The following is a 27,647-nucleotide window of genomic DNA, read 5'->3' as shown; positions in this document are numbered from 1 at the left end:
AGCCTCCACGTGCATTGCACGTGTTCACCCTGCTTCCACTTTCATGTAAAGGAAATTTTGCCAAAGACAGCATCTAAAGCTAGAGTTTAGGCAATCAATCGCTGGTTTGCCACATGGCACCAGCCCGAACGAGGCACACGTCTTAGGTGCCCAGGGGCAAGTCTTCCGGCCACTGTACAATGCAGAATTTTGGTCCTTCGTTATTGCTGGACTGCGTTTATCCCAGCTTGCTCTTTTTGGTTTACATGCCCCAATCCCAGCTGATATCTTAGGAGCATAAGTAGATTCTCTGTACTTTCACAACAATATTTATTCTAAAATTATTTCTAAGAAAGGAAAATAAAAGCTGACTTGTGAGAAGTGCAGACTTGCAGAGTCAAGAGTTGCCATTTCTGTTTGTTAACTAAATATAATTCAATACTACTACAACAACAAGATTTTGTTAGGGCACTTTGTATTTTTATCACAACAAAGATGCCTTTGTCAGGTCTCTAAACCAGTTGTCCAATATATTAGATTTTTGAAGTGTTTCCCACCAATACAGCTATGCACTCACAGACCCCCAATTATAAACAATGTGAGTATTTGTTATATGCCACAGTATATATACACACTTAGCAGCAGCCTATTGCATTACATGTAAAATATCACAGTAGTCAAAAGAATTTGTAACAAGGCTTCCAAATAAAATTTTTCACAATTGGACATAAGCTCATACTTTACTTAATATTTTATAATGACTTGTAATGAAATACATCCTGCTTGCCCAAAAACGCTTCTGTCTAAAACAGAAGATATTTGAAAGGTCATAAACACTTGGTAGCAGTAGGACTGCAGACGCCCGCTTGAATGTTTTCACTCAAGATAAATAAGGCTGTAGCAGCTGCTGCTTACAGCCCCAGGCCCATGCCCTATATCAATCAAATACACTCAAACTTGTTTAACTGGAAAAGTCTAGAATTTTTTTTTTTAACACTGACAACTATAAAACATGGCAACTTTTCCCTTCAGCTTAACAGAACAAATATTTCAGGCACACCCTTACTTAGCATCATAGGTCCTCCAAACAAACTTCTGTGGGATAGATTAAAAATGACACCTTACTAAAGAATGTTTTATACGTAGACAAAATAAAGCAAAACTTTCACCAAAATGCTCTCATTCCCCACACTTCCTATGGCATCTTGCCTAGCCAATCACCTCTGCCCACAATATTTCTGGGCTTACTACAAATATGAGAAAACACCACAAAAAAGTTTTAAGTTTCAATTAATTCTTTATTTTTGAAACTTTTTGCACTAAAGAATGCAAGTACCATTTGGACTGAGTGCCTCTGTGACTGCCATGCTTCATGGCTGACTAAATTGATTTCACATGGTAACTAAAACTAAGAGCACATAGGAACAAATTTCATAATTTTCCTCTGGAAACACTGAAGTATGTCTTTGCTATGTGAATCATTATTACAGTGAAGATCAAAGAAGTGACTCTGGGGGGTAGACCCTTTAGGAAAATGAGAACTATTGCAGAGACACTGGGGTACATCTCTCTGTAACCCTCTGATGCTTTTGTACTAGGTTTGACATACTATAGCTACTTATATAATTATATAGTGGTTCTCCATGAACAGCTATTATTGGAAAGGAACAGAGGATAATAAATAGGAAAGGGAAAATCAGACATACTTTTTTTTTCATTTAATTTTTAGCATGAGATTTAAATTCATTTTAGTACGACAACACTTAACATACTGTACTGCATACATGAAAGCCAAATGAAGAAGAAAATCAGTGAAGCTTCTGCATTGCAAATTTTCCTGCTGAAATGTTCTTAGGCTGGCAGGAAATACACTATACACTACTTAACAAAATTGCTAGCTTATAAAGACTGAAATGAAACCTGTACTGGAAAGGGATTTTTTTTTTTTTTTTTTAATTTTACGTTTTTAAAATAAAAACTTAGGGATACTTTGTGATTTTCTACTCACAATGTCTACTGAAAAGCTAAAAAGAAGGTTATACTAGAATAACTTGGAGACCATTAGCTTTTTCATAGGAAAGCTGCAGAGTCATCATATGGCCTTGCTGCAGTGAGCAGCTGTCTTTCTGTGCTATATTTCACTGAACGAAAGCGCAGGAGAATGAGAACACACAAGCAATGAAGACCGAAATCTCTTCTAGTGAATCTGTTTTCACAGCTGGAGACAGAGTGCTTACTATTCTATATACAGCATCACTGAGCTTAGGAACTCAAGTGGGCAGTGTTAAATTGCACAGTAAAGCAATTTAAGCAAATGACTAATCTAAACACTTAAGTTTCATTCCTACTTTGGTCTTTTAAAAACTGGCTTAAAAACATAAAACATCAATCCTCTCCCATTCCAACAAAGAAAAACCAGAAGACGAAATTTGTCATCTTAAAGCAAAACCAAGGCAAATACAAACAACAAGATAGTTTACTAAGTTGTGCCAAGCTACTTGTACAGTTTTTTGATCAGGACTTGTGGCACACAAAAAACAGGACATGTTTTTAATTTCCAGAAGGCCAGAAAAGAAATTTACTGTAAGAAAGATTTTTTTCCTAACTTCCTGGTACCTTATCTGCTAAGTCAATATCTTGACTGGAATTATCATAAGATTTCTCTAGTCTTAGCTACTATTGCATTAGAACACACATTTTGAAATCGTGCAGAAGTACACACGTGTGCACATTATTCTTAGAAGGTGTCAAAGTATTTTTTTTTAAAAACAGAGTGCATGAAGAATTCTTCATGCAGCAAGGTCTCAGCCTACTAAATTAACACGAACACTTAATTTGCCATTTGCATGGTTTGATTTTTAAAAATCTTTCCAGCTGACATAACACTGAATTAAGAAATGTGTGACATTAGGATCTCAAAATATTACACTAGATGTAATCATAACTGAGAGCAAAGTTACATTAGATTAGAAATAGAGATGATTCGTGGCTTGCTCCAAAGAAATGCAGAACATTCTAGCTCTAACAATGGAAGTGCTTCAGTTGTCTCAAGTCTAGAAGCCTTTGTATGGCAATTCTGTGTTTTACTAGCGTAGCACACTCAGCATCATACTTACTGTGGTGCTGGCTGTTGTAGGACCAGGGGTGCCTCGACCCTCTTTACCAACAACCTGATTTTGTTCTTCAGGACCACGGGTGACAAGAATTCTGAAGTGCTGCTGCCTCGTGTTTTGATCTGGTCTGATTTTAAACAAGCATCCCTGCCCTTGAGGAATCCGCTCTACTGAATTGCTTCTAGATATTTCTGACCCATTCCTGCCATTTCCATGCAGTTCTGAATTCAATCCATCATCTGTGGGGCTAATCTCGTTTTTTGGTGGCTGGACAGGGTAGGAAGTACTCCTTCCTAGCTGTATCCGAGGATACCTCACCAATCTGTCCCCTTTTGTTCCAGTAAAACCAAAGTTATATTCGCCTCCTGCACCTGTACCACTTGTCTGCGGTTGCTGTAACTGGAGCACAAAGAACTTTTTCCCTGAATTTGCTGACATATCTGGCACATGTTGCAAAGACCAACGCCGGGGTTCAGGGTTGGGAGCATTATTTTGAGCCTCAGTACCAAAGGGTAGTAGAGTAACCTGAGGCACGTCTGCACTTGAAGCCCGATGCTGAATCCTCACACCGCTTATGTTTAAACCTGAAGCTGCTTCATTTGCCTCATCTTCTGGGGTAGTTGATGAAGCATCCTCACTCTGGTTATTAGAAGGAATAGTACAAAATATTCTACGATTACAGCAAATAGTTCCATTAATCTGTTGCCCTAACTCTTCCGTCAGCCTGGGTGGAGAATTTTCAGGTGTCACCTCTGGACTGCTTGGAGAAGAGTGGTTTTCACCAGGGGGTGCATAATGCTCCCTGAAGTCAGAGAATTTACAAGGAAGCGTCTCCTCAGGAGATTCCAGGGTTGCGCACTCGTCCACGCAGCCATTCGCAGCTTTGCGCTGAAGAGAGATCTGCATTGACGAGCTTCTTGTCGGACGCACATCAATACTGTTCAGCAGCTGGGGAATAAACATAGATGTACTCCTTTTTAAGGAGCCCACTTCTTGCAGATCACCACCACCACCGTAATCTGCTCCGTGTCGGGAGAAAGCGTGAGGACTGTTTCTTCTTGGCAAAGTGTGGAATGCCATGAAAAAGTCATCTTCTCTCTCCCGGTCGAGGATCTCCGATTCGGGGGCTGTGTTGCTTCGCCCAGAGCCAAAATGAAACCGCAGCCGATGGGCCATGGTTTTACAGAGAGAAGAAAAGGAGAGGGAGAACAGCAACAATTCAGGCACTGCCAGAAGTTAAAAACCAAAGACATAAACTCCAAGAAAAAGTGTCCCATCTGCCAAACTGTTAGCACTGCAGCCCTGATAGCGACAGATAGCAGAAATAGCCCAAGTGGCAAGCAGCATTCCAGGCATGATTGGGTAAGAGCAATCAGCGCTCCTACACACTGTGACATAGGGTAGGATGGTGGGAGTCACGTGGCCTGGTTCCCCCTCTCCAATGTAAGCTAGCGGGGGTTTTGTTTTTTCTCTTTTTTTTTTTTTAATGCCAGCAAGAGCCTGAAACAGCACCTTCACAGCTGCTCCTTTTCCATCAGAGAGGAGCAGCCCCAGCGGGAGAGCTCTCACAGCTGACTAAGGCAGCGAACATGCTCGGCACTGCTATAAATCTAAACCACATCATATTCACAAGGCACATTTGTATAAAGCACACACACAAAAATTTAACTACAACAGAAACACTTCGATATAGTGTTAAAAGTCTAAGTCAACTCCACATGCAAATGAGAAAAATTATTTCAAGCTTAGCATTTTGGTGTGTGTTACAGCATTAGGCTATCATGGCAGAATATGAATAAATATAGCACGGTTACGCTTTCAATTTTAACTGTGCTCATAACATGATTAAGCAACAAACTTCTTGCCTTTAAAAAGCCACAACTTTCACATTGTCCCTACGACCACAGTATAACCTACACTGCGCAGTCCCTTTTAGTAATTAAAAATTACAACAAACAAAGCAATCGTACATATGGCAAAGATTTCTCACACAATAAAAACAGCAGAAATGTGCAAGATGGCAGGAGACAAAGTTTCTTTTTCAGTTTTACCAGGCAGTAAAGACGAGTGAAAACCGGAGACGGGTGTTGCATGTCGTTTTGTACCGATTTGTCTTAAACACCGTACAGAAACTCTGCCCATCGCTGGCCAGCCTCCAGTGAGAAAGTTAGCAATATTACGACGCGTGTGATTGCCAGCACGGAATACAGTTACGCGCTCTGAGAGCCAAAAGACCTCAGAAGAAGAACAGACGGACAGGATACACCAAAACGTAAAACAAACACCCTAAATCAGCTCTATTACAAGGCAGAAACTCAGTGGTCTGAGGATACTCACATTTGAAGCGTGCTCACAATAGCACTTGTTAGCACATACTAGAAAAGAAACTGTTTAGCAAGAAGTGTAGCTTCATTTCAATACATGGACATTTGTTCCCTAGGAGAACTTGAATGCTAAGTTTTGTCAACAGCTCTGAAAATTTGTAGGTGGAGGGTCAATACTCTATCTAGACATTTAAACCTCTGTTTGCAAGCAGCTTGTTTTCAAAAGACAGAAAGTGACCAATCACAAGAGAAATGGAAGCTTAAAACGATATAACTGCCAACAGACAGCACAATCCCCTATTGTTTTAAGTGGACTATGAGCCAACAAGAAGAAAACATGAATAGCTTCTACACAGCAACAGTACTGTAGATTGCCTTTTGGAAGCACATGTGTTGATATTATTTTATCTTATTTCTCAGATAAAATGTATTATCCAAGGACACAGTCTCTTTTTGCACCAAAGATGAAGCTTGCATCATATATTCTTCTTTATTTTCATTGGGGGTAGAAAGAAAAGGACGTACTGCAAAGACAGAAAGTGCTTTGATAATTTGGGAACATGAAGAAGAAACAAAGTTCTTGTGATAAAAGCCATGTAAGTATTGACAATGAGTATTTCAGAGTAAAGCCAAAATAATCAGTTCAACGTCTCCTCATTCTGTAAACATAACCTGATGGAAATCTGCTTCCCTAAAAACCCCAATGTACTTGCTTTGTCAGTAGCTCAGAACACCTTCTGAAAGGAAGCAATGGCTCCTAAACCGCAGGTTGCTGCCTTTGCAAGAAGGTTACGAGCCCAAGGGCAGACTGTCTACAGGAGTAGGATCACAGGAAGAACAAAGAGAAAATGGCTCAACAACAAAGCAGTACTGAAATTGCCAGTATAAGGCCAGTACTGCATAGAGAAATGTAAAAATCTTCAGCAATACATCTGAAGTGAGTACATCGACACGGTCATTTCTTGGCTGTCACGGCGTATAGAATATTTTTCCTGAACCGCCACCCCGTTACTGCCCACACGGACATCCCCGTGCATGCCCTCTGCAGGCCAGAGCGAAGCCTCTTCCACGAGTTCTGCTTTGTCCTTCATGCCAACACAAACGTATTCCAACCATCCCCCAAGACACACACAAGCCACGCGGTAATGTCAGCACATGACCCTCAGCCCGGGCTTACGTACTCTGCCTCACAGTTACGGTTACAGGATTTCTGCTTCAGCGTTGTTTGCATCAGCTGGCAATGGAAGAGGACCTTAAAGCTGGGAAGAACTGGCCAATGATCTCCTTTAAGTTCAAAAGGTATACGACAGTTTTAATAGTGCAAGTGGTCATTCTGATCATTATATGTCAATAAATATACTCACAGTCAGCCCACTCTAAATACACAGTGCCACAGATTTAGCGATTTACTTCCTCCTAAAGGAGGATATAATCATTTGGCTATAAGTCCTTTTTTCCCCAGAAGATTACAGCTTGTATGTTTTTCTTTGCTCTATATTTAATAGGAAGACAAAGGAAAAGAATGTATTTTTTTGAAGACAGATGTTTCCATGTTTTTTTTTTAATAAAAGGATCTTCAACAACACTGATCCTAATCTTCACAAAGCAAACAAGTTTAGTAGAGATTGTACTGCACCCAACCAAGAAAATGTAATACCTGATCTCATAAACAAAGAGGTGGTGTTACAATTTTCAAAAGACAAAAACTCAAAAAAGTCATTCACCCAGTATGCTACTGCACTGGCATATTTAACCTAATATGTTCGGAATGACAGTGTCACTTATTCCACGTATGGCTGCGTGAAAACCTTTTCTACTTAATCATAACAAAGCAAGAGGCAGTAAGATGTTGGAAGACTTCTCTAGAAGAGCTACTGCATCAGACAAATTAAGTTCAAGACTAAACCCACTAACAATATGCTGGGCATTATGAGGCAGAGAACTGAAAACATAACAGAGAGCATTATTTTCCCATGACCTTAAACCTTAATACACCCACATCTTGAGTACAAGGTGCAGCTCTGGTAACCACATCCCAAAGAAGGATGCGGAAGTATTAAGATACAGGAAAGAGACCCTAAAATGATCAAAGGATGAAGCAGCTGCTTTGTAAATGACTAAAAAGGTTGGGACTTTATCAGTTTGCACTGGAGAAGCCTAAGGAAGAATATGATGAGGTTTTCACTACGAGAATGGTTAAGGAGGACCATTTCAGTCTGACCCAGCAGGGTACTACTTTTGTGTTTAATGCTCTGTTAGTCCCCAAACCAGATGCTTTTTATGCTTCTATCTGCATTTCTTAGCACACTTACTCAAATAACAGTCAAAAATACACCTTTAAGATGTGCTATATTTTCATTAGCTGTGTGACACAGAGCCTTGTGATTAGTAAAACACAATCAAGACAAGCACTCACCAATCTGTTTTCATCAAACACTTCAAACAGGAGACGATGATTGGTTGGGTTTACCTATGAGAAAATTCAAATAATGTCATTTTATGTTCATTACCTTGATGATAACAACATATGGGTTCATACAGCGATTAAACCAAGGCAAACAGAACAGGACTAACAGGTTTTATGCAAATCTTTAGTTTTACTTAAACTGGAGCACTAGAACACTTTGTTTCTAAACCCTACTGCAACTAGAAATAGCCTAGCAGTTAACATTAAAAGCTCTCACCTACTGTGTTCAATGCAAGACAGTTACTGCATTTCTCCTACTACGGAAAGCTCCGAAGAGGAAAGGCATGGCTGCTGCATAACGCCGAGCTGCACGCAGCCGTACGGCCGAGAGGAATTTATTTGGAGAGGACATCCCTGGGCAAACCATGGCTGCTTCTCTCTCATGTCACCCCCAGCGTGTGCTGCATCCAGGAAGGGCTAACGGGGGGGCTTCAGCTGCCTTGAGCACACCAGCAAAGCTCACCTGGTCTCAGGGAAGGCAGCCTGGCCAAAGGGACAAGCTCTGTGTTTTGGGAACAAGTCCCAGGCTGGACAGACTATCAGGGCTCCCAGATTTTTTTTGTTCTACAGCTGCAAAGCTCAACTGAAATGTAGGGAGCAAGACTGTATTTTACTGTATTTCTTTCAGATTTTCACAATCATCTATATTTTGGACTCTCTATTGCTCACCATTTCCAGCCCATTTATCCCAAGTGCCTGTGGAAAACCCCACAGAAGTCTCTCCAACACTTGAAAACAGCAAATATACCTCTAGAAAATTATTTACATTGAAGTAAATTTAAGCAGAAAGACTGCCAACATGTAAAAGGAAAAAACAAACAAACAAAGAACTCTGGCAGGAAGACAAAACAGCCACTATTAAACAAGAGAGAAGTATTTGATCCACTTGATATATTTTTTCAGAAAAACTTTTTAAGACAGGTTGCTGTGTCCAACTTGTTTAATTAAGAAAATAAGAAACAATATTCTGCAATGGACTGACAGTTCTGTGAGGGTGGCGACGGACTTCCCGGTTTTGAGAAAATCAGAGAATTGTGACATACAAAAAAGGGTATGCATTACTTTATATATTTATATAATCCTGAATTGTTTAGGATTTTCCAGATGTTTTAACAAAGCTTCTATGAACTATAGCTGTAGTTTAAGCAACACAAATTGTGGCAGCTTTGTGTATTCTCTTTTCCTGGGAAAAGTAAATGATTAAAAAGGCTACCTTGAATAATATCAGTTAGAATTATAAACACAAATATACATAACAAGCTTGCTTAATCCTGATTAAATATATTTCACTGTAAAACACATGAATTTGTTCCTTACAGTCTGTCTTACAACTCAGCATGTTTATGAGACCAGTATTCAAACAGATGAGCTTATGGAGGTGAGGTCACCCAATTCTGAATCACGTATGCAGTCGGGATCAAATTTGGGAGAGCCTGAAATGTCTTCAGATAGATAAACAGTCGAAAACTTTCTTTCACTTCCCTTTCCTGTGCAATGGTCATGATGGCAATACCACTATATAACTTGTCCTCTGTGCTAAGGCAAAGGCATTTGAACACTTTACCATAAAATGCGCTCTTTCTAGGATAATGACTTTCTAGTAAAATTACAGTATTAAAATTCCTCTGCATTTTTACAGGCAGGTGGCTTAAGTTAATGCATGGTAGAGCCACCTCTACAACGAGAGGTGTGCAAACATCAAACACCATTGTGATGAAAACAGAAAACCTTAGGCCCAGTCATAATTTAGTGTCAAGACTCTGCGTAACTTCAAAAAGTGTAAGTCCGTATTTTCCCCTCTGAGTACGTTATAAAAATCAAAATATTTCATTAGATAAAGATTATTTTAGATATGTATTACCCAGTTGCAAAACCTAGAGAAGCTATTTGGTACATGTTTAAAAACAAAAATTCCACTTAAACCTCAAAAACCTGTGTATTAACAATTACACTGGTGGGAACTATCTATCTAAAAGATCCTATTAGCAAGACAGTCAATTGCTAAGACTCTATAAACTACGTTCGATACGATATGCGTTTTTAACAATCTACAATGACATCTTTTCTCAAGCAGCTGTTTAAGATTAAATTTTAAAAACCACTGAAATTCTACCTAACCTTCTTTTGTGAAAGCTACAGCTGCACTAAAATTAAGTCGTCATTCTTTGGAAAAATATTTTCAGCAACTAAATAACAAAGTTGTTATTGCCCTTCTCATTTATATTATGTTTGTTTTGATAATCACTATTTTACCACTTTCAAATATTTAAAATTATTTTTTTCGGATAAAAATCACTCAGTTTTACTTGTAACTTGGTTTTCATTTTAATCAAGATCTAGAAAGATTAAGGTGAAACTACAAAAAAAAACCAAAAAAAAGCATATTTTGACCTTTCTGGCAAGTAACATAAAGCCCAAGAGAAATTACTTTTTCTGTCTTCCTTCTCTATGTTTGTATTTCATTATTTTTTGCCATGATAACTTAAATTTCATACAGCTCCTGGAAAGAACTCTTGATTGTTTGCCACTGCATTAACATTTTAAAACCGCAGAAAACATGCTCTGCTAAAAATACATTTTCAAGTAAAAAGAACTTTTTTATTTTTCAGATGAATTAACTCAAAACTTAATCTAAATAAAATCTCAAACTGTGACACAGTCCATTTCTAATTAACCTTATGCCAATTTCTGCTGATCATTCCATCACTCCAGAAAGAGAAGAGCAATTACATCTGGACAAGCATTTTTTTATGTAAACATATAAACAACAAATAAAAAATAAGCTTCTTCCCAACTTCATAAAATGCCATGTGATTAATCGTACATGTTATAATAATGATTGCAAGTAAAGGGAAACTTACTCTAAAATAAAATTCTTCATTCCATTTTGGATTCAGTGTCTGTAAAAGAAATAAACATATTTACATACTAAAATTTCTTTCGGTTTGCCATTTTGCAATCATCAAAATGTGCATGCAAGTGACAATTTTCTAGGAAAAAAGAAAAAGGAGAAAAAAGCATGTCATAAAAAGATTGAAAAAAATATTGCCATCAAATTATTTAGAGATTCTCTACTGAGTAAACCAAACGTGGGAGGGTATTCCAGTCAGATGATCCTAAAATAGATATTAAGTATTAATACGATTCTATGAGTAAAAGGCAAATCACTGAGAACTTATAGAAATAAAACCTGAAGACATTTCATTCTCAAGATTAATTTAAACCCAGATGAAAAAAAATAGGTATTTTTTAAACACAAGGACAACTTTAGGGCTACGAAAATAAGGACAGATTTATACTGTAAATTAAACAGAAAAAGAAAAAAGAACAAAAGGAAAGGTTATTTCCTTTGAATAGGTATGATACTCTTCCTAATCTCCCCCAAGCCTATGGAGGATTTTAATTTTGTTTTAATAACCTGAATAAAACGTGCAAAATAAAGTATGCATATAGATTGCAATCTGAAGGGAGCTCAAGCATGAAATAATAAATTGATAAAAAAAGAGATCAGAACTACAAACATTAATATTTTGGGCAATTCAAATTTGGATAAGTTTAAAAACAAGTATGATATGTCCAATAGTTTTGTTTTCATGCCAAATCATTCCCTCATTCTCTCACATAGCAGAGATTTACCAGAAGAGCTGACAGTAAAAATTGGCTCTACACCCACCAAAATTTTGTTATAGCAGAGAAGGAGAATCTTGGCTGTTTATCTTAACTCCTTCATATAGATACAATATAGTTATCATGTCCACGACACAGTGGCTCACTGCACTGCATTTCTCTACAAAATGGAAATACAGGAGTCATATTGTAGCTCAACACGCACTCGTATGATCACATCGTGCTGACAACTGTACATCCTCCTTTCCCCTTTAAATTGGGGCTGAATCTTAACCCAACATACATGTAACTAATTATCAATGAAATCAAATACTGAAATTTGAAAACCCTGTTCTAGAAAATTTATGGGGAAAAAAGGAGGACAAAAGGAAATAATAGTATAAAAAAAGATCAAACTCTAAACCTATATAAACAGCTGTGCAAGTGGTTAACAGTTGTACTCTCAGAAAAGTTTTACCTGTTTATCCTAAACAACCTTACGACAGAGCAGGAAAATATTCCGTGACAGAAAAGGCCATTGTAAAGGGTAGATGAAAAGAATAAAATGAGTGTAGATGAAGAGTAGGGATAGGGGTTGGGGGCAGAGAGAAACTTTCAGCTTTTTTGCCTTAAGGAGCACAAATGTATTCAGAAAAAAAAATGAGGTAATAAGAAAAAAATGTTACTTTTAAAAGATTTGTATTCATCAAATGCGGCTGTTATTGGCAAGAGAGGTTCCATGTAATTTAACAAATGAAGCATGGTCTCGTACTAAATTTGAGGGCACTACTGTCCATCAATAATGCATTAATTTTGAATGCGGCTTAACCACAAATACAAATTTCAGGAAATATTTGATGTATTAGGCAGCACAGTTTTTAGTAAATGCCCTGGTAACTGGCAGAAATTTCTTCCACCTTTACAAGTCTAACAATTAGTAGGTCAAGTCAGAAAGTACAAACACTAGAATCCTAGCAAAGGAGAAAAACAATTGTAAAGAAAGGCTCCAGAAATAAATGCATGAATAACTTCATAAAGGATATTAGCAGGGAAACAACAACAAAAAGACTCATCAGCAAAAAGAGCTACATCCTAAAAAGGGCAAGTACTGTACAGATAAAGAACTGCCAAGAGTCAAGCTGAGTTAGATCTTCCACAGGATATTAGAACCACCACAAAGAAGGTTTTTCAACCATATAAATAAAACGAGAACACGGAAATAAATGATGCTACTAAGCAATGAAGCTCAATGGGGAAACTAAGCATATTTAGATGTAGGAAATTATGTTTAACATTACATATGGGAAAGGCAGAATAACTAAGAGGGATCGGTACAAAGGTAGAAGTTGTCACAACTGATGTAGAAGTGAAGTCTTCAGAGCTCAGCACAGTCAAATTGAGGAAACTGGCCAATCTTCATTCAGGTTATTTCTTTTAAAAGAATCAACACATGAAATCACAAGCCTATCAGCAGGAAGTTAAGAAACGTACTAAGCATCTTACAAGATTGTAAGACAGCAAACAGCAAATATGGCTTTTTCTACTGCAGAAAGAAGAGAACATTTCTAGCAGGCCATTCAAAACACAGCTCCAAAAGGGAACACAAGGCATTAATCAAATTTTACAGTTGGAATAACTAAATGCGTGGAGGGAGGTAAATCAAAACAAAAAGTCTCAGAAATTCAACATAGCTAGATCATGCCAGATCAATCTGAAATTTTTCTGATAACTTTATTTTTCCAGAGTAAGGAAATAATGTGCATTTAATCCCTTTGGCTGTAACTAAGCACTTCATAAGGCTAGGTCCGGCTGTACAGTAGGATATGTATCAGACAACTGCACAGGTAATGTAAATGGAGGAAAAAAAAAGGGGGAAACTGCAGTCCTCCTGCCTTCTTGAAGGCACTTCCTGCAAGACAGAGCCACACAGAAAGTTACCCATTAAACTGAGGAAGATAAAAATGAGTAGAAAAAGAAGAAACTAGTGAAGGGTTAGACGCCGTCATATTAAAAGAAAAGTTACAGAGCTGAAGGAGGTAATTGGCTGGGTCTTTCAGAATCACTCCTGAGATTGATTTTGCTCAATATTTTTTTGTTAATGATTTTAACTCAAATCAAGTTATACTAATGATGTTTGCTATTTATGAAATAAACAGAGATAGCAAATTACATAGGAAAAATACTGCTTTGAGGGCAGAAGTCTTGAGATGAAATTTAACAATTCAAAACAGAAACAACTAACTAGGACTTTCCAACAGATGAGTTAATAGTACTATTATGGAAATGACTGAGAAAGTCCAGGCTTTAAGTGACAGTTACAAGAACAGTGAAAAAAGGCAGATGCAATCCCAGGAATACATCACAGAATCATTTAGGTTGGAAAAGACCTTTAAGATCATCGAGTCCCACCATAAACCTAACACTGCCAAGTCCACCACTGAAGATCATCATCCTCATCTCATCCTCAGTGCTGTGTTTACAGTTGGGTGGTTGTGCAAACATCGTCCTTTTTCCTCTTTCTTCCTAGGGCAGCACTAAAGCCATGAGTTTCTCTCTTCCTTGATACAATCAATACCATACTTTCACATCTTTAGTACTTTTTTTTTTAATTTATGGTGGTCTTCTCAGAAGCCTTCTTATTCTCCTTTCACATGGATCCAAAGCTGGTAAGTTGCTTCAGACCAGCAGTAATGTTACACCCTTATTTTCAACCTAATGCTCTCATTTCAACCTAACTTTCTGCACTATAGCCGTTACACTTCAAATGTGTAGGAGCCCAGTATGCCATGTATTTAGTAATCATGCTTTATATCAGCAACATCCTGTCAAATATGGACAATGTTATTCTAATAAGAATTTAAAAATTAATTTTAAAAATTAATTACTTAAAAAAAGAAATTAGAAATTTAATAAAACTCTGGATCACCATTATTTCCTAAGAAGCAAGGGGAAAAAATAAAGTCCTATATCCATGCCACACTTCCTACCTCCTCTGCCCCTATTTCACCACTTGCTACAGAGGATTTCTCTCAAAAGCCAAAGGATCCTTGCACCTTCATGGCCCGCCTCACATCCTCTCTGCTATCGTAATTGTCCTGAGTTTTAGTCACAAAGTTACAGAACAGTTGAGGATATCCAGAGGTCCCTTCCAACATCTAGACTCACACTACTCACACTGAAATTCTTCCACTGAAGTGAAAGGTGAAAGACAAAAACCTCCCTCCCATCCTCAGGCATATGCAGTTAACAGAAGCTACCATACTATTTTAAGACAATACTACAAGAACTGGACTTGTCTAGACAATTATTTTGCAGTAAGCCATTATTTTTCAGGAATCCTGAAGCATACATTTTGCAAACAAGCCCATGAAAGCGAATGCATAGACTGTTCGTAGGGTGCAACTGTTCAAATGTCTCTGACTTCCACTGAGTTTTCTCCAGGTGAAATGAGTTGTCCACTTAGTAGCTGGTGAAGTCTGAGCCCATATCGCTATTGATGCAAAATTACTACAGTGGTCCAACTTGTTTTTTAAATAAATAAGAAAATAAACCCTCACCTACACTCATTTTATTCTTTTCATCTACCCTTTACAATGTAAGAAAGATTTATCAGTACACAGACACAGGTGTACTGATTTAATATTTGCTCATGAATGCTGCCATTCCATAAGAAGACAGTCAAAGTCAATCTCGCACTTCAGCAAGAACATGTTAGTTAAGATTATACCGGAATTATAATAGCCAGGTATTTCATAATAGCCTGAAAATGACCTATCGAGCTTAAGTTTCTCCATTCATATGATTTCAAGAGCAGGACTTGATTCCATGCAACTGCGTCCCAGGAAATGGCATGACAACAAGCACGCTCTCTACAAAAACAAGATACACATATCGTAAGAAAACCTCCCACATACTTGTACGGAATTGGCGATAAATCTTGATCCTATTTAAGGAAACAAAAAATGCCACAATCCATGTTGTTACTATAGCAACAAACTAGGTACTCCTTTTTGGAAAAGTTAACATTTTTCTCACAAATTTTAATGTCTAAAAACTTTACATAAAACTAAGCTAGATGGACTGTAAAGAACGCATTTAAAAGGAGTCAATGAACGTAAAAATGCTATTGTGAAACAAGTAGTACCAGTGGTTAACCAGGATATCTTTTAAAAATTACTTTTACTTTCCAACATCAAACATGCCCTGGGTCCTGTGAAAAGTTCTGCTTGAATCTTCCATGCTTCCAGGATTTCACATCGGTTTTCTCACGACACCTAATGTTCTGATTTTAGAACAGCATTATTCTATTTTGTGTGTTGAAACCAAAATTTTCCTCACTATTCTGTTTTGCAATACGGATTTCAATTGAATCATTGATTCTAAATATCTTCATAAAAATGACAACTCATTATTTTGCCTTTACTTTTCATACGGATTATGACTTTTTTCCTCTCTGCCATCACTACCAGTAAATTCAAAAAAAAAAAAAAAAAAAAAAAATTTCTTAGGGCCTTGATAATGACAGATATCCCCTGAATTTTTGTTTGTGTGGAATGAAATTAAGAAACCAAAGGAAATTTAATTTTGGCTCTAATTAAAAATGAAAACATTTTCAGTGCATTTCTAGGCTTTTCTTACAGCATATCTTCTGTCATTTGGCTATTTTAAATTCCCATATTAGGAAAATATTTTGAAAATGGAAATTTTGAAAGGGAACATTAAAGAATGATTATTTTTGCTAAAAGTCAAATAAATGATAATTAAAACAGAGTTTCTTAGTTCTTTATTTCAGCTGTCTTTCATTAAAATATGACTTTGATAAAAGAAACAGTGAATGCTGTAATGAGGTTTGATAAGCCAAGGTTTAGAGAATAATATGCAACACACTAGGATTTTTTTCTCTTTTGTTTTTCTGTCAACAGATCATGCACACTGAAGATGCATGCACTCGTTTTCTTATTTTGGTTTGAAAAAAAAAATACATTATTCAGTTGCTATACATGTATGCAACAATTTAAATAAGTGTTGTATTATGTTATAGAATTGTGTTCCAGTATTCTTAGTATTTCTGAAACAATGGAATTAAAAAAAAAAGTATATACATACCTTTTTAATTGTTTTTGTCTGCACAAGAGCAAGTTCTCTGTTCTCATCTGCTACATACAAGGAAAGTTTCACATACGGGTCACTGCAAAAGAAGATGTCATATTTAATGGGAATATAATTTTACAGCCAAATATAATTTCAGTATAAATTTGTCATTTAATTGGATAACAATAGCAGCTCTAAACGCTTCTAGTGAAAGTGTTTTCAGTGAAACTTAGTAACTGTAACAAGCTACTGAAACATTCAAAAGATGTGTTTGGATATGCTCAATTAAATACTGACCATAGCATTAAAGATAATTTAACCTGCAGCTTTGTCCCGTTGCTATGGACAAGAACCACTTGCTTGCATACAACTTCTGCTCATGAGCATGCATGTGGCAGTCCATTAAAACGGGTCAAGAAAAAATTTGAGCCACGGGTTTTAGAAGAGACTCACTGTAACTAACCACTTGAGGTTGACAGGAAAGGGAACAGGAATTATCTTGAAGAAGTGGTTCCAATTTTATTGAACCATAAAACCAAGCTGCATGGTATCAGTGGTGATACCAGTATGGCCCTTCTGTCCGATCCCCCTGCCAGATCCTGAGCTCTCCTACCCACGCTATGGGTCTCCTCCTCAACAGCTGGTCCACTGTGGTGCTCGCTGCAAAAAAGTTGGACTGGGCTTTGAGCAGCCTGATCTAGTGATAGATGTCCCTGCCCCACTCGTCTCACAGGCAACCCACACTCATGGGTCCCCCCCAAATGCTGTCATGGACTCCCTCCCCATCTGGTACCCTTGCCCAGACCCAGGGCCTCCCACTCCCTGGCTAGTCCAGCTTGGGGTATGCTAGTGAACGCCACGTGTACTCTCCCATACACACCAGGTCTGGGGGAGATACAGACACTCACTCTGCCCCCCACAGCCGGCACCCAGACTGTGACCAGCAGCCCTGCTCCAGCCACTGGCACCGAGTCCCTCATCTGCACCTTGGACAATCTTAATGAAGAAGATTCTGCCGTCTTCCGCATATTCTTCCACACTGAATAGCACACTGACCCTGCTTCAGCATTTTAGGCCCTTCTCATTACCAGGGTGCTGAAGATCAAACACTATCATAAAGGTTTGCGTTAAATGCTTCAGCCTCCATTCAAATCCAATTTCCAAGGTCAATGAAGCAGAGTGAACATTAAATTTGCAGCTATCAGGTATTATAACTGCTACCTATGGGCTCTACTGAGTAGCAAGTAGAACCACCAGCAGAGCTATTTTCCATTAGAGTTTATTTGCACTTAGGGTAAGTCTTGCCCACTGTGCCAGAACCAGCCAGCACAGACAAATCTGGCCTCAGATCTCCCTGCCCAGCCCCTCTTCCTCTTTTCAGAAGGAGGAGGAAGTAGAGATATTCCAGAGACCATACAGCGCTCTATGTCAGACATCTTTCAGATACAAAATGTGCCACTAAAGGAGGTCACTGCTTTCACCCTAACTTCAGCTGCTTATCACTGTTGCTCTGCTGCAGGTTTCTACCCTCCAAATCTGTGCTTTCTCATTTCTTCCACCAGTAAGGGGTGATGTGGAGGAAGGCTCCATGACACCAGTATGAGATGACAGTCTGCTAGAAGTACCAATAGAAGAATACTACATCTGTTGGGAGCTCTAAACGTTAAAGGACTCCACAAGATCTGAAGAAGGGAATCTTGTATGCTAAAGCAACCTTAAGTATTCCACAGTAGTCGCAAATAATACATTCAAATATAACCTTTCTTTTATGGAATAAACTAGCATGGCCACGAAAATGATCCGAGAGCTGGAACACCTCTCCTGTGAGGAAAGGCTGAGAGAGTTGGGGTTGTTCAGCCTGGAGAAGAGACGGCTCTGGGGAGACCTTATTGCAGCCTTTCAGTATATAAAGGGGGCTTATAAAAAAGATGAAGAGAGACTTTTTACCGGGGCCTGTAGTGACAGGACAAGGGACAACAACAGTTTTAAACTGAAAGAGGGTAGGTTTAGACTGGATATAAGGAAGAAATGTTTTACGACGAGGGTGGTGAGACACTGGAACAGGTTGCCCAGAGAAGCTGTGGATGCCCCCTCCCTGGAAGTGTTCAAGGCCAGGTTGGACGGGGCTTCGAGCAATGTGGTCTAGCGGGAGGTGTCCCTGCCCATGGCAGGGGCGTTGGACTAGGTGATCTTTGAAGGTTCCTTCCAACACAAACCATTCTGTGATTCTATGTTGAAAGGACCCAACTGGGAGAAAAACATCCTGCAGAAACAGAGTAACTTCATACAGGTATAATGGCAGAAAGGGGAACTGGAGCAGTGCCTCTGCTTGAAGAGAGGAAATGGCTGGAAGAGTAACCGATACTTCCCGTTCAAGATTGTAGCACAGTCAACTGGATGCCAATCTAAGGTTTCTTGAAGGAAGGATAAACAACAGACATTCAGATTACCAACCATTTCATCCAGAGATTCAGACACACTCAAATACGTTTCTCTGATGCTTTTTAAATTTAAAAAATAATTCTGTGACAGTATCACTACAGAATAATCAGCAGTTGAGTATTCATTACACTAGATGCTTAATTTACTTGGAAAATAAAATACCACAGTAAGGTTAAAAAAAAGAAAGGTGAAAAACAAGACATTGTGTTGGATTGATTATTGTATCAGTACTACACCTACTTAAATGGCAATTAAATTCAGCATTAAGCACCAAGGTTTAAAAGAAAACAAAGCATCATTGTGATTAAAAAAATGCTGATACTACTTTGAATTGCTTAATGTACTGTGCTGCGTAACATTTACTGGCAAAATAGCCTATTGCAAGAAGCAGTAGAAACCAGATATTCATTGAAGCTTGCAGTTGCAGCGTGGGTAAGAATCAAACAGAGCCTTTCTGCCATAAGCCAATGCGAAGAAGGAAGTTTGTATGGAAGAAAGAGGATTAAAGGGCAAAATTAAGGACCTTATAGGGCTGTGAAATGGAAGTCTTAACCCCAACAATGCACAACATTAAGAAACTAAGACTGACTGCTAACATTTGAACCCACAGAAGGATTTAGGCATGTTTGTGGATCTCACGTTCAAGCTTTTCTGCAGGTCTGGCCCTCAGCCTTAATTCAATGCTTAGACACTGAAGTCCATGTCTAAGAATGTAGTTTTGCCTTCAGTTTTAGCTGGTCTAAGTCTGCTGCTGAAGTTAGCCTATCCTCTCCTTCACCTTTGGCCATATATTCCTCCATCACTGCTAGTCAATCAGATCAGACAGCTGATGTGACTGAAAAAACCCACTACAGAAATAACAACAGTAATAATTACAAAGTAAGAGTTTTCAGATATAAAAGTTCCTGGAAGATAGGGAGGAAAAGAAATGCACAGCTGGGATAAGGGGAGGGCAAGCTTGCTTTCAATGGAAGCACGGACTCAGCTTAGCTTAAGTCAATTATAAAACCTCACTCGTAGTTACTTCTGGAATCGAAGCCTAGAAAGTATTATTTTGACAGCAATTTTACTGCCCAAGACATTGACAGTCATATGTAAAACTGAAACAAAAAGATCACGTGGGTATAGGTGGACCTACATCTAAACATAATGCTACTAGCTATGCACACTTGAAAAATGTGAAGGTTCTTAAAGAAAAGACTCTCTAATGCTAAACAGGTGGGAGTAACACCCTCCCAGTTTTAAGTAATCAATCTATACGTGGGCAATGCTGCTTCCATGAACCCTTAGAAATACTAGAATTTCTTAATCCTAAAATATCCTGGATGAATCTTCTGTCTACAGAAAACAAGGAACTGTGAAGGTGGCAACAGATTTTTCTATTTAATTATTATACTTTTTTTAAAACAAGAGAATAATTAAGTTTATTACAGATTTCAGTAAGAAAATTTTGCCTTTACTGAACAGACTATTGACATCTCTGCCCGACTAAAAGCGGCACAGACTGAGTCAGACTAAACTGTACCAGCAAAGTTCTCACTCCTGAATGTGAGGTGGGAATTCATCCAATTATTAGATATTTGAGACTGTTTACTTATGTGCATTTATTTACTTAAAATGAACACATAGCTGGACAGATACTATAAACCAACATAAGCTGACACTGCTCTGAGTAAAGCTGTCTCACACCACCCTCTACCCTGGCCACTTGTTCTGGCCGTTGTGTTGTCCCTTCTTCAATGGCAGAACACCTCTGCGTGGAGCTACGCACAGAAACAGAGCGGGAAGGATTCAAGTGAAACGCAACAGGCAGTGGGGAAAGGAGACGTCACTTTCCAGCGCAATCAGCACCCTGGCTCCTTTCAGTGTGCAAACGTGCTACCATTTGCTGTTCTGGGAAAGAGAGGATACACAGCAGAGGCAGGAAGGAACATCAAGGGAAAGGGCAGAAATTTTTATTTTTTTAAGTCACGATGTCATCTTAATGTTTTCTAAAGTCTACCATCTGACTTAATCTTTCAACAAATTAAACACTGCAAATAAATAGAAAACAGCATTTGTTAAGGACATCTTTAAGCCACGTGAAATGCACTGCCAGCTTGGTTTTTTGTTTTTGTTTTTGAATAGCAATGAGCATTTTAAAGGAAAAAAGAAAACTGTTAAATAGAACATAAGGAAACAAGTAAAGAGGAAAAGAAACAAGACTTGCGATTTACCACTACAGTTTCTTATCCAGAAGCTGGGACTGATGTGATTTGATGACAGCTTATAGAAAAAGTTGTTTAAGTCACATTATCTGCTTTACATACTGCTAAATTCAGCATTTCATTCACAACTCTGGAAGCTGCAGCTGCCTAAACAAATCTGACAGTTGGTAGGTTTTTTTCTGTGCTTTGAGCTCATGATCTGTCCTGAAGAGCTGTGAAACTTCATGTGAAAGCTCTAGGAACTGAAGGATCAGAGAGCCAAACTCATTTAGCAACAGTGGCAGAGACAGCATCTCATTCACAGATTGTAGCTTCCAGGCCAAAGTTTCCTTAAAGAATTTAGTTATCTGAAGAATAATCACCACACACAACTTCTGTTCACGCCATCAGAAAATAAGAGGACGTGAGTATCAGATACCACAGAACACTGAATTTGTAAGAGTTTTCTTCCCCACTTGGAATTAGCTGTAAATAAGAAATATTGTTGAAGTCTATTAGGTTGCTTCTCTCACCGCATAGCTCTAACTAACCCAGCAGAAGTTTACAGGAAATCATCTAATTTTTCTTCATTAGGATGCAGCATCATGGTAATCACACTGAGTCATGGCAGGGGCTAAAACCAGACATACCCAGATTCATGATTTTGGAAGTATCTTCTGTGTCCAGATAAACACAGACTAAAACTTATTTTCAAACACCATACACACTAGTTCTTAGTTTAGAGATATTACAGAAGCCAATTGAGCTACATCTTTGTTCGGAGAAAGCTGTGTTTTTACATTAGTCAATTCAAAGGAAGGTCTTAGTGAAAACAAGACTGATTGTTATAGCTTACAGGTTTCAGCCAATTCCACTGGGGACAGGGTTCCATCACCTCTAACTTCAGTGAAGTTAATGTCTAAATTAAATTGAAATATAGCAAAAGGAATTGTTTCTAAATCAGCAGATCTTAACAAAATAAAAAAATGGGATGACTCTACTTTCTACTGCAGTATCTAGCCCTCCAGGGTTCAGGAAGACTTACTAGTTTCAGCACAGTGCTGGACTGAGCTATTTCCAAACGCTTGAATAGGGTTGTGACTCAGCTAATAAACCCACCGAAAAAGAAAATGCCGAGAAGAAGAAAGCAGATCTTCCAAGGCGGGTCTGCAAAAACCGGCTCTGTCCAGCAAGGCCGATGCCGAATTCACTGGATCTGGAGCTGGCACTTCAGCCAGGTGCCTACGTCCTCCGATCTCCATAGCATCACAGCACCCATGCTACTCGGGCAACGGGAAAACTCTGACATTACCGGACTTGCTTCCCACAGCTCCAGATAATATAAGCAATCTGCAGAGAGCAAGCTTCTCCATTACTTCTAATTATTATCCTGGACAAACTTGGTAAATGGCATCAAGGTAAAGTAAATATTTACTGCAACTTTTCTCTAACCACGCCTCTTTTCAAAATACTGCTAAAATGATATGTTACATTTCCACAAGGATTTCACTTCCCTCCCATAAAACACCTGACTGATTCTCACAAGAAGATTGCTAAACAAAACTTCCAAAAACTACAAAATTGTGCTTGAACAACAAAACGCCTCATAGCCAGAATGCATCGATGTTAAAGAGCATATTCTTTCTGAAGAGAAGGAGCCATTAAAGAACTGCCACTGTAGAGACATTACTGTACAATAAATAAGGTAATCACTTTTCTTATGCTAGGAACATACTCTCACACTTTGAACTTAAGACTTCATAAGCTCAATGACCTTTTCATGAGAAGTGTTGTTAAAGAAAAGATCAAGTTTACAATAATAATAAGGTTGGGTTTTATTCGTTTGTTTGGTTTGGTTTTTACAGTTTCTTTGTGATATTTCTCTTATACCCTGGTGCCATGCCATCTTTAAACTTCTGTTGTTGATCACAAATGAAGGCTTATCCTCTTGAACTCTAGCATTACCTGCAAAACTTCTTCGAGAAATTCAAAACTTATTTCTGGGCGGAGATGCAGGAAACCAAGGATATTGAAATATCTCCATAATGAAAACATACATGAGACTAGGAGCCTTCTAACGAAGTGAATTCACTGCATCTTCAAAGGCCTGTAACTAGAAATGCCATGCCCCTATTTTAGAAAAGTAACTGCTGTTAAAATCTAAACAAAACATTCAACTACTGTAGTCATGAAAACGTAACAATATGGATCCGTCACTAGAATGGCTGCTCTCAGATGTTCATTTAACTAAAAACCACAAAACCCAAACAAACACAAACCAAAACCAAACAAACACAAACCACCATGTCTAACCAGACCAGTTCTTTCTAGATGCCTAAAAAGAACAACAGAAACACAAGAAATTAAGATGAAAGGTTCAGGACTTCAGAATGCCCCCAAAATATATAAATACAGTCAGCCTGCCTCTGTTTCTCATGGAGAGATTGTACAGTGGAAGCAATAATCTCAGGCATTTTACCTAAAGCACATATTAAAAGCAATTAGCAATGGTTATCCCTATATAGAAAGTGCCTGTTACCGGGACATTCACCAATCGGAACAGATCTGCTAAGCAAAATTCAGAATATGTTACCATACTCTGTCTCCCACATGGTTTTACCATAGGGCTCTTAATACCTATATATAATTGATCAGGTTTACAGGAAGACTTGTAACTGTAGCAGCCTGAACCTTCCGATGCACTAGAAGCCACCAGTGAAAGCACAGCTGAGCAGGGAAAGGACTAGATGCAGATCCAGTAAGTATGAAGGGCAGTGAAGGCACAACCATGGCATGTGACCGAAAGCATACATCACATAGAAGGAAGCGGGCACGCAACGTACTAAAGAAATTTTAGCGGGTGGAAAATACTGTTAATAATACCAGGGAAGGTGGAAAGGGGAAGAATGGTAGATACACTTGATACCCTAGAGCACCATAGAAGAATATGCTTATTATTGAAACCTTGTTTACCGAAAACTGAAAATGAATCTACAGATTCAACCAACCAAAGTCAAACCAAAACCCAATAGGGTATACGCAACTTTTTCCCCAATGAAGAAGTCTACTCTGCTTTATAATTTCAGCTTATCCATTCAGTTCTGGATGGAAGATATACTGGATATACCTGGATGGTGCATCTATTTGAGACATGAACATGCATGAGTACTCCTCTTGACGCCTCTCCCTCCCCAAATGCTGGGATCCTCCAAACGCACGCTCACAGAACAAAGTAGCACTCAGGGTACTATTCAACCAAATCCTGGTAATGCTAGGGAGGAAGATTACTATGAGCTGGATTAGATAATAACCAGCAGATTAGGAAAAGACTTCTGAAAAAAAGAGAAGTCAACTTGAAAACAAGTGTAATGGAAGCACGGTACTTTTTATTTTTTAAACAGTGCAGACAGAAAGGAGGGGACAAAGCAGCAGCCAAAACCTGGTTTGACGTTGCCAGAAGCTGCCCCACTGGCATCGCCACCTCTGTCTAGGCTGGGGAGGGCATCCTCCCCGTCGGACACCATGAGTACCCGATAGTCGACTGACTGTCCTGGCTCTGTGCGTGTGTGCCTGTGCGCGCACACGCCGTTAGCGGATTATAGGGGACAGCCCGGGTGCATGTAAAGTTACAGAAGCTACATCCCCAACAAGAGGTGTTTTAGATCCCGAAACCCACATGCTCCAAAGGGCCAAGGGCTGCTTCTAATCCACACTGCCAGCAACAGGGGCTGCATGGGTGCACGAGACAGAGACTGAGAAAGAGATTAGAATTTTGGGGGATTGCATGTGGACAGGTGATCATTCACACTTCGTAAGCATCTAGTATTGCTGCAACCTGGTGTGACCACACAGCTGACCCTGCTTGGAGAATAAGGTTGGACTAGAGACCTTCTAAGGTCCCTTCTAGACTGAATTTTCCTATGGCCCTATGATTATACTCAAGTAAAACTATTAGCACTTGTTGATCCCAAAGTCAGTTTTTAACAACAGACATCCAAACAACTTCACACTTGGTCCCTACCATCGCTACCACCATTGTTTAAAGATCTCTCTACCCAGTGTATTTCAACAGAAGTTGAAATTAACTTGCTCCAAATGTAAAGTTTCAAATCACATTGTACGCAGCTCATTAATTTAGATTATGTTCTATACAGAACAGTTAAAACACCTAAAAAATGAGTATTTGTAAGTGTGGTCAAGGAATTGGCTAAGTTTTTTAAAAAATCAATAAATCAGACAAAGAAATATCATTGAATAGTCTGAGTAATCATACTGCAACCGATTCCTTAATCCAGCACATTAACCCTTTTTTTTCTTTTTCTTATTTTCCCCCCTTATTCTTCCAGTTTTGGTGCCACTCCCCAGTTTCCAAAGACTTTTGATTACATTTGGCTCCTCTGCACTGCATGTTTCAGCAAGCCAACTATGCAACCTTGTGATAGTTCTTAACAAATTTCTCAAGTAACATCACAGAGTTTCCAAGTCATAAATATAATTAGGCAATTCTTTACATTGCAGTTACATAAACACTTAGTGACTAGAATATTTCTGACTAATATTAAACTTCTTGTGTTTGGAAGTCTATAAATAAAACACACAGTAAAACTTTTAAGAAACTTGTTACTTACAGTCAGGCTCAGATTGCAACAACTACATAAAGCATCTAATTTTTAACTGCCACTAATTCAGTAGCTCCAGATGAAATATATGGGTTTGTACATCCACAGAAAGAAACGCCTCACTCGCCCGAAACGACGGCAGAATTAGAGCCCTGTTAGCAGAGCAAGGACATTAAGACAGCCTTATAGGAGTCAACATTAATCTTCCCAAAAGGGTTGCAGAAAATGAGAGAAGACTATCAAAAGTAATTCATATTATAATCTGCCTTTTCATCCTGACTCACCCAATTCCATTTTTAAAAATTAAATTCAGGTGAAAAATGCACAATATTTTAAACATTTAGCAAACACTACTTTTCTATCCTTGTGGAAAAAATACTCAACCATGTATCTTGTTAAGTTTCTAAATAATTCTGCATTTGTTATATAACAAAGTCATTACTAGCATGCACTTACTGTATTCAGTTAAAATGGGAAAGGATGAAAGCATTCATTCCACTACCTTTAACTGTTCCACATGTTTTGATGCGTAAAAATCTTGAATCTACTCCCTGCCAATAATTTACAATTTGAAAATCTCTTCCTGGCATTAGAATATGTTCAACCAGAAAAAGTCAGAACTGACTCAAATTCTTAATGAACATTAAAATAAGCCTTCCATTTAAGAAAATACATACCCTAAAAAAAAAAAAACAAAACCAAAAAAACCCAAAAAACACCCATCACAAGCTTTTGTTGCATAATGAATCCCTCATACAATAAAACCTGATACATATCTTTTCTAAGATTAACTATATTTATGAAGAAGGAAACATTGACCAGAATTAGCAGAGCATTCACCACACAGCAGTGCACACCATCGCACCACGTGCGCCAGCGCACACCGGCATGTCCAGAACAGACCTTGCTCTCACACCACCGTCAGGTACGTTGCTGCTGGCAGCGGCAGCAGCTCCTGCCTGCTGAGCGCACAGGCAGTCACCCACCTGCTTCGGGAGCCCACGCGCACTGCAGCCCCCAACTCCAGGCTCAGTCTGTTGAGATCTTCTGCAGGGAATTAAGGTGGAGTGACCAAAACATGTAACTCCTCCAAAAGCATGGCTTGCTCCTGCAGCAGTGCTGCTCCCACCTCAGCTCCCGAACAGTTGAAGTTTACTTCTTAACATGTTCAGGTGAAACAGCAGTTTGGTTCACCCAATACACCTGGTTGCAAAACACAGCAGTTCAGCTGGTGAACCACAAGCTGTTCAGCTGTCACCAACGCAGGGGAACAACTGCTGCAAGGCAGATGGGACAGAGAGCTGAAGGGTTATTCCCCTGCAATCGAAGCATCACAAACTGCATGCCAACTGCCTTAAAGAAGGCCTGTCCCACCTCCTCACTGCAGCCAACACATCAACTGGCACAGAGCTTCCAGTGCCCCAACACTACAACCACGGCTTCTGGATCAGCTCCTCTCTCCATTACAGCTGATACTTAACTCGCCTTACAGCACCCAATGTCTAACAAAAACAGGGACATGGAAAAAAACACACTGACCGTATCAGTAATAGTCCAGTCACAAGGGTGCTGAGACAGGGTTTTGTAACTCATGCTTCAAGCCTGCGTTACCTCAGAGTTCTTGCACGACTTCTAGAAAACCTCTTCTCTCTGTGCTTCTCAGTGTTGGTAGCACAGCGTCACAAAGACGCGTATGCAACTAGATGGAATTCAACAGGGTGTCAAGCAAAACCAAACCAACTGTTATTACTAGTAAAATGCACAGTCTCTTGTTTCTAATCTGTACAGCTGCCAAGTATACTAGACATCACGCAGTACCA

At 38.9% G+C, this 27,647-nt stretch overlaps 1 protein-coding gene across 2 annotated transcripts in view; it reads right to left on the bottom strand.

The window, feature by feature from the left end:
• The window catches only part of NEDD4L (NEDD4 like E3 ubiquitin protein ligase), a 195,929-nt gene that overhangs the window by 97,508 nt on the left and 70,774 nt on the right, over nucleotides 1-27,647 (bottom strand). The window contains exons 3-5 of one of the 2 annotated variants that reach the window (XM_075138130.1): nucleotides 16,596-16,677; nucleotides 10,745-10,783; nucleotides 7,833-7,886 (exon numbers count right to left, since the gene is read on the bottom strand). In XM_075138130.1, coding sequence (XP_074994231.1) covers nucleotides 7,833-7,886; nucleotides 10,745-10,783; nucleotides 16,596-16,677 — 175 coding nt within the window. Of the gene's footprint in view, nucleotides 1-3,095; nucleotides 4,275-7,832; nucleotides 7,887-10,744; nucleotides 10,784-16,595; nucleotides 16,678-27,647 lie in introns of those variants that run through there. The other variant, XM_075138131.1, reaches the window with a different exon arrangement.

Source organism: Calonectris borealis, chromosome Z, assembly GCF_964195595.1.
Source record: "Calonectris borealis chromosome Z, bCalBor7.hap1.2, whole genome shotgun sequence".
Taxonomy (NCBI): Eukaryota; Metazoa; Chordata; class Aves; order Procellariiformes; family Procellariidae; genus Calonectris; species Calonectris borealis.
This window is presented reverse-complemented; position numbering and strand designations above follow the sequence as displayed.